The following is a 16957-nucleotide window of genomic DNA, read 5'->3' on the forward strand; positions in this document are numbered from 1 at the left end:
ATAATCACTTCAATTGTTAAATCTGTACTTTCAGCTAACTATTTCAGCAGTTCAGGCGTTACTTTTAGCTATTTAGTTCTACAATATATCCATTACTTTTAGCTACCTGTTTAAACTATAGAAATAAAATGGTTTCAACTTTCTAACTGGTTTCCACACACTCTTACACAACATGTAGTGTTCAGGTGTTACAGCTGATTAATCAAATCATAATTTCAATTATTTTCAATTTTGTTGAGCTTCATAATCTTTCCACGTACCCCCTGGCGACTGTTTGGAGTCACTGAGATAGAGTGTATAAAAATGTTGGCCAGTGGGGCTTACTGCCTTAGTAAAGTAGTCCTGACCATGGTTTGTTTCAGTTGTGACATTTGTCTTCTGGTCGTAATATGGTGGGTTGGGGCAATTACATTAATTCCTGCTAAATGTAACGTGCTGCAGTGCAACTAATGACGCAATTATATTTTCATAGCTATCAAAATGTGGTGAAAGTATACCTCAACCCGACATAATTGTTTTTGCCAACTGGAAACAATCATTTATGGATTATTCATTGTCTGCACACACCACAGGCAATGGCTTTACAACGACCTGATGACCCTACTCTGTTGAATCTGGCTTTTTTTCGGGGCTGATATTGTATAGTCTGATCACAGCTTAAAATCTTAATTCAGTCATCTGTTCATTCATTCATTAAGTTGTCTCCAGCTACTTCCTCCACCTGCCACAACTGAAGACCATCTCGGCTCGCCGGCACTTCAGATCCTCCAGCTGTTCCTCCAGCTGGTCGGAGACGTCCACCGTATCCTCAAAGTCCTGTAGCAGGACGCTGTTACCCAGAAGTCCACGGTGCTCCTTGAGCCTCACGTTGTCTCTCTGCAGGCCGTTGCGGGCCTGCCGAGTCCTGGTAAGGAGGTCCCTCTTCCTGGCCACCGTGGCCTCCACCACGGCCAGCTGCTCTCTCTTGGCCTGGACCTCCATCTGGCTCCAGAACAGTTTCTCCTTGATGTTTGACAGGAGCTGACAGAGCAGAAGAAAACACAATGCTGACTCAATTACTTCTTACGGAAATAGAGCTGGGGTATCATTCAAACATTTTCCATACCGGTACCAATACTGGTTCCTAAATGATATTCCTAAATTTTATTTTCAATACCAATTTTATAAAACAAAAAGAAATGATAACATTACAACATGACATTTTCAGCTCCTACTACGTGAGCCGTCTCTGTGTAACGTAGAGTTTTTCCTGCGTGTCTCTATGACGTCTAATGTTAGACAGCCAATCGCCAGCGTTATTAGATATGGTAGCAGCACACTGCATGCTAATTGGCTCACTGTTGTTGTGGAGTCTTAATCCTTAGGTATTGAAATTGGGTATGGAATGATACGAATGGTAAGAATATCGATACTCGATACTTAGGAGGCGATTCGGTCGGTGCCTAAAAAGTATTGAATTTGGTACCCAGCCCTATATGGAAATGAAATATTACCAAGCAACTACGCAAATTACTTGGACCCAATCTGTAACTGTGGGTTCTTCCACCTACCTCCAAGCTGCTGCTGATCTTTTTCTGCATCTTTGAAGATTCCTCATTTTGCTTTTTGGTGTGTTTCTTCATCTCCAGCCTCTCAGCCTGAAGCTGCTCAAACTGGAGCTGTAACGGGTCCCTGGCACGCTGGTCCCCTTCACGGAGCTCTGCCTCCAGCCGGCGAACCTTGATCTGCAGCTTGATGTGCTTACGGCGCAGCGTGATCAGCTCGTGCTGCAGAAGCTTCTCTGTTGCCAGGGTTGCCTCAACTTTGGCCTGAGATGCCTGTTTACCCAGGCGCCGGCTTAGTACCGTCACAGCCACGTCCTGCTTCAGTGCCACCAACGCTCGCCATTCATTTTCCACCTGAGGACCAAGATGAGACCCACAAATAAGTACACCATAACACACAATTAACACTTAGTGGGCACCGGTACATGTCCCCTCATTTGGGTGCTTAAATATATTTTGAATAACATAAATTGTTTAATATGTGCATATCTGTGTGTTATATGGAAAAGCATGCAAGGAGTTATGTCTAATCGATCTTTTAAAGGTCCCGTGGCATAAAAATGTCACTTTATGAGGTTTTTTTAACATTAATATGAGTTCCCCCAGCCTGCCTATGGTCCCCCAGTGGCTAGAAATGGTGATAGGTGTAGACCGAGCCCTGGGTATCCTGCTCTGCCTTTGAGAAAATGAAAGCTCAGATGGGCCAATCAGGAATCTCCTCCTTATGAGGTCATAAGGAGCAAGGTTACCTCCCCTTTCTCTGCTTTGCCCGCCCAGAGAATTTGGCCCACCCATGAGAGAGAGAGAGACATCATGGCTTTCAAACGAGAAAAGTGGCAGTTGGTTAAACATAAATAAGAAGTCGCAGCGCTGCCTGGAAGGAGACGTTGGGGGCTTAAAGCACCATCGAGCCAAGCTGCTCATCAGACATCAACGTTCACACACATTCACACACTGAGCGCGCAGCATCGGGAGTTTTCAGGGTTCAGCCCAAGGACGCTTTGGCATGTATGGCAAAAATATTTCAGGGTTGCTTCTTGCTTGTACAATTTCCAGCAGAAGTTCTCTGAGAATTTCTTTTGTATCCAAGCAAAATTGGTATAACTGAAATTTCCCTAACCTAATTTTATTGACTCCAAAATGTAATCAAATTGGGACCTTGTGAATCGGAATCGATTTTGGGAAATCATTGGTGTAAGTTTCAACTGTAATTTACAATATGGGGTAAACTAAATGACACCATTTTTTCCAGACTTTGCTAAGTTTGTTCCCAAAGCACTCCCATGTTTGCACAGTGCTGAGAGCCATGTCTACATGGTTCAGTATGCACGTCACCTCCACCCAGCTCACTGCGTAGCACCATGTGTAGACCTCTTGTACTCCTGTTCCCTGGAGGAAACAGAGACTTTTTAAGGCCCGCTGAAAAAGCCCCTTGGTTTCAAATCTTAGTTATTTCTCTATAGCTTTGAATATTCATTACCAAATAAGAAACAATCAAATTCATGTTGAAAATACATCCTTAATTATAATTTATTAACATCAAAAACTCAGCATCAGGACTGTGTGGGTGAAGAATGGTCAGATTTTAATTGTGGGCAACATAAGTAGACAACTCCACAACTGGCATCTAATTTAGATTCAAATGTTGGCTGCACAGAAATATATGACATCACCTTTTTTGTAACTGAGCCCCTCCCACTTCAAACAAGCGAGAATGCCAGACAAAAACAGAAATACAAAAATCTCTCTTGTGAAATAACCAAAACTGTTTTAACTTTTGGCAAAAAAGTAGTGCGTTCATGTACTACATCGTCCCAGAAAGCAATTGGACAGACTTTTTAAACCAACCAGGAGCCTGTGTTCCATCAGACCAACAGTGTCTTCCCTACTGTAGGACCCCCACTGACACTTACCCCGCCCCCATGGACACTACAGCTTATTACACACCCACATCTGTCTCAGCGCGTTACATTAACGACCACATCTTTTGGATTATTATCTTATATAATATTTGGATTATAGAATGTAAACTTTTGCACGCTCCTTGTTCATTGTTTTCTTCCATCTTTTCATACCATCCAAAAAGTCCATGTTCTTATTTATTTTATTTTTGATATTTAGTCACATTTTTGATTGTAAATTTGTTTCTATTTATGGTTCTCACAAACCAATAAAGTTGGGCCGTTGTGTAAAACGTAAATACAAATAGGAAAACAATGATTTGCAAATGCTTTTCAACCTGTATTCAACTGAATACACTACAAAGGCAAGATATTTAATATTTAAACTGATAAACTGTATTGTTTTTTTTGTGTGCAAATATTCACTCATTTTGAATTTGATGCCTGCAACACGTTCCAAAAAAACAGGGACATGTTTACCACCGTGTTCCATCACCTTTCCTTTTAACAAGACTCAATAAGTGTTTGGGAACTGAGGACACTGATTGTTGAAGATATTTAGGTGGAATTCTTTCTCATTTTTGCTTGATGTACGACTTCAGACCAACTGTGTTAACTAACAATGGTTCTCCGAAGTCTTCCTGAGCCCACGTGGTAATATCCTTTACATTATGATGTTGGTTTTTAATGCAGTGCCGCCTGAGGGATCAAAGGTCACGGATATTCAATGTTGGTTTACGGCCTTGTCTCTTACATGTAGAGATTTCTCCTGATTCTCTGGATCTTTTGATGATAATAATTACTGTAGATGATGAAATACTTAAATTCCTTGCAATTGTACCTTGAGAAAGGAGGGTTCGGCCGATAGTCGAACCTCGGGTTGAGGAGGAACAATGCGGATTCCGTCCTGGTCGTGGAACAACGGACCAGCTCTTCACTCTCGCAAGGATCCTGGAGGGAGCCTGGGAGTATGCCCAACCGGTCTACATGTGTTTTGTGGATTTGGAGAAGGCGTATGACCGGGTCCCCCGGGAGATACTGTGGGAGGTGCTGCGGGAGTATGGGGTGAGGGGGTCTCTACTCAGGGCCATCCAATCTCTGTATGACCAAAGTGAGAGCTGTGTCCGGGTTCTCGGTAGTAAGTCGGACTCGTTTCAGGTGAGGGTTGGCCTCCGCCAGGGCTGCGCTTTGTCACCAATCCTGTTTGTAATATTTATGGACAGGATATCGAGGCGTAGTCGGGGTGGGGAGGGGTTGCAGTTTGGTGGGCTGGGGATCTCATCGCTGCTCTTTGCAGATGATGTGGTCCTGATGGCATCATCGGCCTGCGACCTTCAGCACTCACTGGATCGGTTCGCAACCGAGTGTGAAGCGGTTGGGATGAGGATCAGCACCTCTAAATCGGAGGCCATGGTTCTCAGCAGGAAACCGATGGAATGCCTTCTCCAGGTAGGGAATGAGTCCTTACCCCAAGTGAAGGAGTTCAAGTACCTTGGGGTTTTGTTCGCGAGTGAGGGACAATGGAGCGGGAGATTGGTCGGAGAATCGGCGCAGCGGGTGCGGTATTGCATTCAATCTATCGCACCGTTGTGACGAAAAGAGAGCTGAGCCAGAAGGCAAAGCTCTCGATCTACCGGTCAGTTTTCGTTCCTACCCTCACCTATGGTCATGAAGGCTGGGTCATGACCGAAAGAACGAGATCCAGGGTACAAGCGGCCGAAATGGGTTTCCTCAGGAGGGTGGCTGGCGTCTCCCTTAGAGATAGGGTGAGAAGCTCAGTCATCCGTGAGGAGCTCGGAGTAGAGCCGCTGCTCCTTTGCGTCGAAAGGAGCCAGTTGAGGTGGTTCGGGCATCTGGTAAGGATGCCCCCTGGGCGCCTCCCTAGGGAGGTGTTCCAGGCACGTCCAGCTGGGAGGAGGCCTCGGGGAAGACCCAGGACTAGGTGGAGGGATTATATCTCCAACCTGGCCTGGGAACGCCTCGGGATCCCCCAGTCGGAGCTGGTTAATGTTGCTCGGGAAAGGGAAGTTTGGGGTCCCCTGCTGGAGCTGCTCCCCCCGCGACCCGACACCGGATAAGCGGACGAAGATGGATGGATGGATGGATGGATGTACCTTGAGAAACGTTCTTCAACTGTTGGACTATTTGCTCACGCAGTTGTCCACAAAGTGGTGAACCTCGCCCCATCCTTGCTGGCGAATGACTGAGCCTTTTTTTTGGGGATGCTCCTTTTACAGCCAATCATGACCAATGAACCTGTTCACCTGTGGAATGTAGAGATGGCCCGATACCACTTTTTTGCTTCCCGATACCGATTCCGATACCTGAACTTGCGTATCGGCCGATACCGAGTACCGATCCGATACCAGAGTGTCATATATTTCATTATGTTTTAACAGCTGTGTACTACTATCCCTGTATGGATGTGATATGATTTCTATCTTTGTTGTCGGTCTGGCTCAGGGTAAACTCTTTGTGAAACATGAACAAACACAAACAATGAATACCCCAGAACTTTCTTTTATTCTCCAGTTTGACAGTTAGTTATAACGAAAAAAAGAACATAAATAAACTACTTTAACGTAGATTTTCTTACGTAGGCTTTATTACGTGGTATCAGATCGGTGCATAAACTCCAGTACTTCCCGATACCGATACCAGCGTTTTAGGCAGTATCGGAGCCGATACAGATACATCTCTAGTGGAATGTATCAAAAAGGTGGTTTTGGAGCATTCCTCAACTTCCCCAGTCTTTTGTTGCCCCTGTCCCAGCTTTGCTGTAGCGTGTTGCAGGCATCAAATACAAAATGAGTGAATATTTGTAAAAACATTAAATAGCTTGTCTTTGTAGTGTACTCATTGAATGGAGGTTGAAAAGGATTTGCAAATCATTGTATTTTGCTTTTATTTACGTTTCACACAACGTCCCGACTTCACTGGAATTGGGGTTTGTATTTGTTTTTTTCCGTTTTCTTTCTTATACTTATTCTTATGCACCAAATACCGAGGGAAATTCCTTGCATGTGAAAACCTACCATTGTCCTCTGTGCCTGTCTCACTACAATCTGCATTCAATATAAATGTTTTGCAACTATCCATTGTATTGTGGGACAATGGCATCCCTCAAAAAATAAACTTTTTCCCCGTATAAATAGTGACTTTTTGAGTATAATTCATTTTGCCACTTGACAGTGTAAGCATAGGCTAATACATAATCAAAACCTGCTTTCAAAGTAGTATATAGTGTGAAATTGGGACTAATATATCACCTTTAAAAGCATCATCTTAAAAAAAGGCCTTAAAAATGTTAGCCCTAATTCCGTTTCTCCAGTTATAAAATCTGTCTTATTTATTTAAATATTGTGTTCTATTTGATCTTTAATAACATTTATCAATTCATTTGACATATTTTAACAAGACATTTGCACACTTTCCAACAATTTCAACTTGGAAGTCATCAGATTCTATGGGCAAAAGTTTTAGAAAAGATGTAGAAAACCTGCACGGGCCCTGACAACAAGACCAACCTTGTCCAGCCTCTGCTGGGACTTGAACCTCAGCTCCTCTGCCTGCCTCTGAGCGCTCTCTGAGTTGGCGGCAAGCTGCTGCTTCAGCTCAGCCAGGAGGTCAACGTACTTCTCATACTCCTGCTCGGACACGGGGACCTCCCTGTCCAGCTGCGGCTCGTCCCCGGCCTTCTTCTGAAAGAACTCTGCCAGCTTCATCTGCAGCAGCCTGTGGCGTTGGCTGGGCCGGGGGACGTCTCTGTCCTCACGCTGCTCCTGCTTGGGCTGGATGTCCTCAGAGTTGCTGTCTTCATTGTCTTCTGGAGCAGTGGTGGATCCCTCTTCTTCGGCTTGTGTAGGACTAGTGTTCTTCTTTCTCTCCAGGGTCTCAGGATGCAGACTGGGGGGCCCATCGCCATCGCTGCTGTTAACCTGGGAAACAGCTGCACTGTCCTCGTGTGACGTTGGCTGTTGACTGACTTCATGTGTCTGTTGACTGACTTCATGTGTCTGTTGACTGACTTCATGTGTCTGTTGACTGACTTCATGTGTCTGTTGACTGACTTCATGTGTCTGTTGACTGACTTCATGTGTCTGTTGACTGACTTCATGTGTCTGTTGACTGACTTCATGTGTCTTCACATCCCAGCCTTGGCTTGTGTTCTCTTCTGGCTCAGCGGCCTCTTCAGTGGGGTTGTTCACACTTTCAGAGTCTTCTTCATCATGATCTGATGCAACCGTTTCAGCTTGGACATCTTCCTTTTCACTTCCATGACCTGTCACAGCACAATTGTCCTCCTCGCTGGTAGAGTCTGCTGCTGACGCCTCCCTAACATTCTTCACCTTGTTTCCTGTCTCTCCATCCATTTTCAAAGGGAAAAAAAGAATACCCCAAAATGTGTCTAGAACTAAAGGGCTCGTGCCCTTCGGTAGTCTGAAACTGTTCGTTTTGTTTCGGTTGTCCTGGAAACTGGGATCGGGAGCCAATCAGAGGCGCCCAGGCCTCTCTTCTCATTAATATTAACCAAGCAGGATGTGGGAAGGTCGCGCCGCGAAGCTCGCAGTGCGCAGGCGCACAGTTCTGCCTCCAACAACAAGAAGCAGCAGCAGGAGCCAGGCAACATGGCCGACCTGGGGAAGAAGTACTGCGTCTACTGCCTTACGGACGTCACCAACCTGCGGCTTCGCTGCACCGACTGCCCCGATATCGAGCTGTGTCCGGAGTGCTTCTCGGCGGGCGCGGAAATCGGCAATCACCGGAGATGGCACGGCTACCAGCAGGTCGACGGCGGTCGGTTCACTCTCTGGGGTCCCGACGCAGAGGGAGGATGGACCAGCAGGGAAGAGCAGTCGCTGCTCGATGCTATCGAGCAATATGGATTTGGAAACTGGGTACATCGCTTTTTAAGTTACTTAACTTAATTTTCCCCTTCTACAACACAGCATGCACGCTCACAAAAGTTGTGTTTAAAGTTACTTAAATAATGTCGAGAGTGAAAGTTGGCCGGTACTAGTGACAATGTTAGGGTAACGTTACTGTGTATGACCATTTTGGCAAATCCATTCTCTCTTGGTAGCCTATACTGTCGTAAACATTGGACGTTTAATTTGATATTAAAGGCCCAACAAGGCGTTAATGATAATGTTCCATTAAAGATAGGAGCTTACAGTAGTAGGCTATCCTAAAATATGGGTGCATAGGGACTACTTTTTCAGATATAGGTTAGTTATTGATACATGGGAAATGCGTTGTTACAGAAGTCAAGTCACATCAATCAGCAAACCAGGAGGAACATTAGAATAACACTAAAACAATGTAACAAACGAAAGGCTTTAACTTTGAACTGAAGTAAAACTGCAAGTAGGTTACATGGTTGTAACCTGTTGCCCTAGTGGAAGCTAAGCCTACTTTATATATATATATATATATATATATATATATATATATATATATATATATATATATATATAAATGACTAACATTGCATGTATGACATACAGTTTATCGACATTCTTTTATTTAATCGAAAAAGTCGAATGTTTGTGTACTGTAGGGCTGGCCGATATGGAGAAAACCAAATTTCACAATATGTTTGACCATATACCTCGATATTGATACCGCAACGATATTGTAGGGTTGAGTATTGGTGCATTGACAAAATATTTACACAATGAGATTTTTGATAAATAATCATCAGTAATGTGGATATAATAACTAAGTGGGGTAAAGGCAAATAATGAAACAGTTACAACAGTCTGGTAAGTTCAGAAAAGAACATCACTTTACTGTAATGCAGCCTTTAAAACCAGGAAAAGACAACACTTATGTCATATACGATATCCAAAATCTAAGACGATATCTAGTCTCATATCACCATATCAATATAATATTGATATATTGCCCAGCTCTACCATACTGTATCATGTCTCATATTGTTTTCTGACTTACATACTAAGGCCCTAAAAAAAGTAAGAAAAAAGGTTCCTTAGGCGTGATCGAATTTAGCACATCAAGCAAAACAATCACTCTGATTTCCTTTTTGAACAGTAGGCCACCGCACAGTCGACTATCTGAGTCTCAAAGTTTCCTGTCTTTTTGGTTTGGTGCACAACTAGGCGGGCCAAAATGTATCGTGAACCACAATTGATTTGTGGGGCGGATCCAAATTTGTGGGGTGCCGAATTTTGGCCCTGGGGGCCTCGAGTTTGACATGTGCACACATTAGTCTAGGCTTTATGAAAACAGTGTCTTTTAAACATTTTTTACCACTGTATTCCTCAATGCACCGAGTCTGTTTTAGGGTACAACTAACATTTATTTTGATTAAATATTGATGAATCTTAATATTTTTCTGATTAGTTTAGTAGGGGTGAGAGAAGAAGAAGAGCGCCATTTAAAAACAAGTTAGATAAGTAATCATCAGTAATGTGGATATAATGACTAAGTGGGTAAAGGTAAATAATAGAACAGTTACAACAGTCTGGTAAGTTCAGAAAAGTACATCACTTTACTGTAATGCAGCCTTTAAAACCAGGAAAAGACAACACTTATGTCATATTAAAATATTACAATATCCAAAATCTAGGGCGATATTTAGTCTCATATCACTTTGATATATTGCCCAGCTCTAGTCATATCTGTAGTTGGAACAGCACTAGAGATGGCGGACCTTTGCCGGCAAATGAACGGGGGGGCTCTAGGGGCTGGCAACATGGAGGGAAGTTCAACATTGTTAATTTGCATACTATTACTGCACTATAATGACTACCTGCATTGACACAGAGCTGGTTGGAAATGTGTATGTCTATCACCTTAATACTGTCTCTATCTTCCCTATTGTTGGTATTAAACTACATAGTTCTTTACTGAAAACTTCCTTTAGAAATGAAATGATTCTCTGAGCCCAGGGTCCAAAACACAAACCTATACAATTTACAAATATATTAAAGACAGAAACAGCAGAACAACGTCACATATGAGAAGCTGGAACCAGAGAATGTTTGGCATTTTTGCTCAAGAAATGACTTAAATATTGATGAAACATATTGTCAATTTTCTCTTCATCTAACTGATGATTTGTTTCAGAGCTACTCTGGTTAGTAGTCCAGTACGCATACTAGAGCTGGGCAATATATTGATATTGCGATATGAGACTAGATATGGTCTTAGCGTTGTCTAGTTGCCTTTTCCTGGTGATGTACTGTTCTGAACTTACCAGTTCTAACTGTTGTAACTGTTCTATTATTTGCCTTTACCCACTTAGTCATTATATCCACATTACTGATGATTATTTCTAATCTAAGTGTGTAAATATTTTGTGAAAGCACCAATAGTCAACCCTACAATATCGTTGCGGCTTCGATATCGAGGTATTTGTTCAAAGATATCGTGATATCAGTTATTTTCTCCATACCGCCCAGCCCTAGTGCGTATCTTTTGTAACTGTCCCACTCTGCTCGTTAGTAACCACTTCCTGTTTTTGTGGCATCTTTCAGGAGGACATGGCCGCTCACGTTGGAGCGTCCCGAACCCCCCAGGAAGTCATGGAACACTACGTCACCATGTACATCCACGGGAACCTGGGCAAGGCCTGCATCCCCGACAACATCCCCAACCGGGTGACGGACCACACCTGCCCGAGCGGGGGCCCCCTGTCGCCGAGCCTCACCACGCCGCTGCCCCCGCTGGACATCAGCCTGGCGGAGCAGCAGCAGCTGGGCTACATGCCCCTGCGGGACGACTACGAGATCGAATACGACCAGGACGCCGAGAAGCTCATCAGCGGGCTGTCGGTGAACTACGACGACGAGGACGTGGAAATTGAAATGAAGCGCGCCCACGTGGACATGTACGTGCGCAAGCTCCGAGAGCGCCAGCGGCGCAAGAATGTGGCCCGAGACTACAACCTGGTGCCCACGTTCCTGGGCCGAGACAAGAAGGACAAGGAGAAGGAGAAGCCGGGAGCGCTAGGAGTCCCAGGCGCTGCCGGTGGCGCGGGTGGAGCATCAGCAGCCGGCGGCGGGGGCGGTGGCACTGCTGGATCGGGCTCTACGACGGCGGCGGGATCAGGTCCTGTTCCCAAAAGAAAGATCACCAAGGAGGAGAAGGAGCAGCGGGTCAGACTGCGGGGGCTCTGCCAGTTCATGGCCACCCGGGAGTTTGAAGACTTGTTTGAGAACATGCACAAAGAGCGCGCGCTGCGGGCCAAGGTGCGCGAGCTGCAGCGCTACCGCCGCAACGGCATCGCGCGCCTGGAGGAGTCCGCCGAATACGAGGCGGCGCGCCACAAGAGGGAGAAACGCAAGGAGAACAAAAGCGTGGTCACCTCCAAACGGGGCAGCGGCGGCGGCGGAGGAGGAGGGGGCGGGCTCGGCTCAGGGATGGGGCTCGGGGTCGGAGCCGGAGGCGGGGGGGGAGGAGGAGGAGGCGTTGCCGGAGGACTCGGCGGCGGGATCAAAGAGGAGGGGAAGGACGGCGAGTTCGCCGCCATCGAGAACCTGGCGGGCTTCGAGCTGCTGTCGGACCGGGAGAAGGTGCTGTGTAACTCTCTGAACCTGAGCCCGGCACGCTACCTCACCGTCAAGACCATCATCATCAAAGACCACCTGCAGAAGAGGCAAGGCATCCCGGCCAAGAGCCGGCTGCCCAGCTACCTGGACAAGGTGCTCAAGAAGCGCATTCTCACCTTCCTCACGGAAAGCGGCTGGATATCCCGGGACGCCTCTTAGCCGTCCCGTCTCGGCGTCTAGGAATCAGAAGTGGATGATTGCTGAGAGCTGATTTGCCATGAGCTCCGTAGGCAGGACAAAACTACTGCCTGTTTTTTTATTTTATTTTTCTCAAAAGTGATCTTGTGAATATGTACATTGCAAAGGAAGAGGGTGCCCCACTGGGAAAAAAAAATGTGTATATTTTCATACCAGGGTTAGGAACAAAAATAAGCCTTTATTTTTACATTCGGTAAGGGACTCGGTGGGTTCAAAGTACTTTGTGTCCATTTTGTTACTACAGTACATGACTGAGAACTACAGTGCTAACAAGTTCTACATAGATTTTTTCAGGTGCACTGACGATTTAAAATCCAAACATTGACGGGGCAGATTCATGCTGAAAAGAATTAAGGGGGCGGGGGATAGGATCGTACCATTCCCTGAAACTGATGGGTGGCCGAAATGGTCACTGTTGTTGTTGTAGATGTTTTTTTTGGGATCTCTCAAACTCGCCCTACTTTGGTCCACTTTGTTAGCTGCTTCATCAGGTAAAGCTGGACTTTATAGTAAGAGCTATAGCTGATTTGGATTTTTGATCATTTTAAGGCCTTCGTTCCTAGAAATTGACGCGCGTCTTCAGTAAACTCTCAATTCTCGGACATATTATTTTGTTCCTTCGTACTGCTGAAAAAGAGAATGGAAAAAGACAAAGCAGCAGGGTTGGGCCATCCGATGTTAGCTTATCACTGACGTATCAGCACTGGCACACATGTCAGCCAATAAGCAACAAGACATATAAGTAAAGAAATGCCAAAGAATATTCCAATATCATTTCGAGACAGTGTCGTCGTTACACAGTCTGTCCACCAGAGGGTGCTGCTGTTCAGCTGTTAAAACCTCCCTCGCGCTACATGTCTCGGTCACAATTCTTATCATAAGATCCTTATCCTAAATATTCATTTGTGTTTATGGTATAAAAAAAAAAAAAGTATCTGTATTTAAAGCTCCTGAATTATATCTTCTGCCATATTCATGCTGAATGAGCAACAATCCAGGTGAAAAGACATCTTTTAGGTATTATTTATTTTGTTATTTTTAACACCCAGCTAATCTGCTCCATCAGGACTGTTGGTCACGTTGATCAGATGTGATCACCAGTAACCATTACTAACCCATTACTCATCAAAAAGCTGACTGAGAGAAGAACTTTTTGTGGCGTTTGAATATCTACATATGCATTGGTTTAAAAAGAAATCCTGTATCGGTCTGGCTCGTATTCATATTTTAATCACCTAATTGTTTGTCACCTGAAATTAGTATGGGGGGAGAAACTCTCCACTTTCCAAATTGGGCCCCCAAAAAACGAGCTACTCTTACAAGATAGGGTTAGTAAACAGGAGAACGCAGCATTATGGTTGTTACTTCTTCGTTCCATTATTTATTCAGTCTGTCGTTTCACGGCAGCAGCTCTGAAATCACAGAGAAGAAAGGCATGTGAAGGGGTCTTACCTAAGCTGAACTACATGCTAGATTCAGATCTTTTTACTGCAACCGTAACTGTTGGCAAATTGGCCTTTTTTGGGGGGGTGCAAGTCAGGAGTAGCATTCGTTTGGTAGCGGTCATTGCCCTAAAACTACAACTTTGTTTTGATGACCACGTTTTTTGTGGTCATCCAAAAAAAAGGAATGGCCTCCCCTTCATTGCATAACTTGAGAATTTAAAGAATAACTTTGGTCATATTTCAAATGTTTCTTATTGTCAACAAATCCCAGTTAAAGACCAAAACCATCAATGAACTGATTCTAGCATCACATCTAATATCGGGTGTATCCAAAGCCTAATACCTCTTCTTCCTCTGTGTTCCATTGTCAATGAGTCACACAGCTGTCAAAACGGGCCTATAAATATTATAAATATTTGAAGATTCCTCCTAAAAAAAAAAAAACACACACACCCCCGGTTCGCATATATTTAAATAGCTACCGTATTATTTCCATTCGAAGACAAACCAGTTCTACTTGTGTAGTTATATTTATTTGAACAAACATTTATTTGAAAAGATCTCCATCCGTCCACACAGAGCTCTCTCTGGAGCGTGCAGGACGCCGACTGCGATCACGTTATCTCGTCTGTGATCTGGTTACCGACGACCCAAATCTCGTACCGTTCCTTAAAAATTGTCAGATTTCGGCGTCAGTCCTTACCAACATAAGTTCCCAGATCTCCTCTTCTCTCAAGGTTAGACATTTTGTTTGGCGTCTTTGCAGCGTTTTCTGCGTCCCCCTCGATGCTGTACTGCAGGGGTGTCAAACTCAACTTCCCTAAGGGCCACACTAGAAAATGAGAATCCCATCAAGGGCCAGACATGGAGTATACTGCTTTTGTGTCATGGGAAAAGTCAAATATCTTTGACTGAATTATTGCATGTCTCATATTTGTCAAAGAAAATGCCAAAAACGGTTGGAAAAAGCATCAAAAAAACATTGTGAAAAGTGACAAAAAGTAGGTGGGCCAAAATGTATTGTGAACCTAAATGTAGATAGGGGCCGGATCAAAATTAGCAAGGGGCCGGATTTGGCCCGCGGGCCTTGAGTTTGACACGTGTGCTGTACTGGGACAGTGCCGGCCGCGTGATTTAGAAACGTTCTCAACAATATATATATATTTATTGTCCCCAACTAAACCTCCTGTTTGAGTAACGTTTTCTTAAGCGCAACAGTGAGCAGCTGTTTCCAGGTTACCAACATCTTCCGTTGGGACCAGTGGAACCAGTGGGACCAGTGGGACCAATGGGACCAGTGGGACCAGTGGGACCAATGGGACCAGTGGGACCAGTGGGGCAGCTGGAAGTTGGGAAGCATTAAGAATTTGTTGACAATAGGAAAAATACTTCAAATGTCCAGCCCTGTCTTTTAATGATACTGTAAGAACCTCTTTAAATGCTCTTTAATGGGTCTATCTCTGGGCCTTAGTGGTACAGGACTTGGAGAACCGCTGACCTAAAGTATGTGGAACACATTCATAGTGGGTCCCACCCAGTAAATAGACTTGTTTTTGTTTTTTAGGCCATTGCAGCTGCCTAGCGAACCATGGCATAATCCATAGCTAGCGTGCTCTGATTTGGAATTTGAGGTATTTTAGTTGACCGTAGTGAGCGTCCCGACGAGGCCCGAGGAGAAGGTACGAGCACCATAATGGGATCGGTATCGTAGGGGTCCAGGTCGGCTCCAAAGGTCAAAAATGCCATGTAAACCAGAACATTGTTAGGCTTGCGATCATGTAGAACTGCTGGTTCTCCTTCATGTTTGTCCCTTTAGATGAGCCTTAAGTCTGGTGGTTTCTTAGTTTTAACGACTGCTTTTCAGATTTTGACAGTGGTGTCGTTCTGCACGTGCAACCAAAATGTTCCACATTGTTCCAAAATGGTGTGTTTTGCTGTAAACGTTTGAAAGGAAAATACGGCAATTAGATTATTTAATTTTTTTTCTCTCTCAGTGGGGGAATATTATTTGTACAGGGGGGGATTTTGCATACTTTGTCACCAACTGTAGATAATTTTGTAAGATAAATTGGAAAAAAGAAACTATAATTACTGACCTGTGAAATGTACAGTATTTTGTCTCATGGAAATGTTTATAGCTTTTGTAATAAAAAAAAAAAGTTTTTGGATTTCAGAGAAAAAGCATTTGTGACGGCGTGCTGTTTGTGCGGTCTTTAATCTCGTCATCGGTCTGATGCTGTTTCGATGTCCCGCTATTTTGTTATTACACGTGACAAGGTATGTATGGAGATGTATTAAAAGTGCAAAAACTTTATAATTTTAAATAGTCCTGTTTCCTTTTCAATGATGTGCAGTATGTGTGACCCTGAAAAGAGGGCCAAGAGTTAACCAATACCAGCGTGTTAAGGCTGTTGCGTTGGCCACGTCATGTTCAAAAACGTTCTAAAATAGGAATTTGAAAATCAAATCTAACTTTAGTGAAAGTGATTAGTTCTGTGGTGGTCCTGAAGTGCAAAACACAGAGAAAACAGAAAACGCAACCGCGAAAGAGGAAACGACGGCATTTGGTGAGAGCGTAGAAATGGAATGGGAGTAGAATGGATACGGGACCATTTGCCGTAGTCATTTGACTAGTTTGATAAAATGGTGATTGTTGTTAGTCGTTATGGTGACGACACACGTCAGTAGGGTTGTAGAGCGAGTCACGCTCGCCAGTTTTACCAGTTTTTTTTTTTTTTTTTTTAAATCCAGCAATTCCTCTAGCAGCACGGCTACAGACACGGTGTACGTACAGTGTTTCCTCTGTTTATTTTGGAGTGGCGGCCCACCACGGCAAAATTTCTGCCACCACAGTAAAAATGTAGTCGCGGTTGCCTTTTCAATTATCCTGCCGACCTAATGCACCGCTCACATTGCAATTTAACAAGTAGAAGTATTCAGAGGTTATTAGGCCCGTCCAGTTTAACTCCACATACTGTCATGTCGATGTAGTTCATTGTCAAAACGTTCGGACAGACCTGCCCCACTGCTAAAATAAAATCCTAAAGGAAACACTGACTTAAAGAATGTCCATTCTATTTTTATGGGTGAGATTCAAACCGGATTAAGTAGGTACGTATTGGACAATGGTTCCTCGTCCCTGATTAGATGTACTTTTTGGTAGTCTACTAGTAACGGAAGTACTTCTTTGGATTTCCGGCAGATTGGGATGCCTTGTTAAGACTCAGTCCTTACTGCAGTGGCCCGGGTTCGGCTCGGACCCACGGCCCTTTGCCACCTGTCATTCCCCCCTC

General features: G+C 44.3%; 2 protein-coding genes across 2 annotated transcripts; one reads left to right on the forward strand and one right to left on the reverse strand.

Annotated features, from left to right (window-relative positions):
- cfap184 (cilia and flagella associated protein 184) lies at window positions 1-8210 on the reverse strand. The gene is made up of 3 exons (XM_028564587.1): window positions 6973-8210; window positions 1551-1898; window positions 1-1020 (listed from the first exon to the last, which is right to left on the reverse strand). The coding sequence occupies exons 1-3, from the start codon at window positions 7816-7818 to the stop codon at window positions 709-711; spliced, it is 1506 nt and encodes a 501-aa protein (XP_028420388.1). The 5' UTR covers window positions 7819-8210; the 3' UTR covers window positions 1-708.
- tada2b (transcriptional adaptor 2B) lies at window positions 8007-14628 on the forward strand. The gene is made up of 2 exons (XM_028564588.1): window positions 8007-8343; window positions 10948-14628. The coding sequence occupies exons 1-2, from the start codon at window positions 8074-8076 to the stop codon at window positions 12178-12180; spliced, it is 1503 nt and encodes a 500-aa protein (XP_028420389.1). The 5' UTR covers window positions 8007-8073; the 3' UTR covers window positions 12181-14628.
- The last annotated feature ends 2329 nt before the right edge of the window (window positions 14629-16957 follow it).

The sequence above is a fragment of the Perca flavescens genome, chromosome 19 (assembly GCF_004354835.1).
Source record: "Perca flavescens isolate YP-PL-M2 chromosome 19, PFLA_1.0, whole genome shotgun sequence".
NCBI lineage: Eukaryota > Metazoa > Chordata > Actinopteri > Perciformes > Percidae > Perca > Perca flavescens.

Coding starts and splice junctions, on each gene's coding strand:
- cfap184 (XM_028564587.1), bottom strand. CDS start 7,818: ATGGATGGAGAGACAGGAAACAAGGTGAAGAATGTTAGGGAGGCGTCA. Junction 1,899..6,972: donor CCCAGCAGAGGCTGGACAAG/GTTGGTCTTGTT, acceptor CTTGGTCCTCAG/GTGGAAAATGAATGGCGAGC. Junction 1,021..1,550: donor AGATCAGCAGCAGCTTGGAG/GTAGGTGGAAGA, acceptor CTGCTCTGTCAG/CTCCTGTCAAACATCAAGGA.
- tada2b (XM_028564588.1), top strand. CDS start 8,074: ATGGCCGACCTGGGGAAGAAGTACTGCGTCTACTGCCTTACGGACGTC. Junction 8,344..10,947: donor AATATGGATTTGGAAACTGG/GTACATCGCTTT, acceptor GGCATCTTTCAG/GAGGACATGGCCGCTCACGT.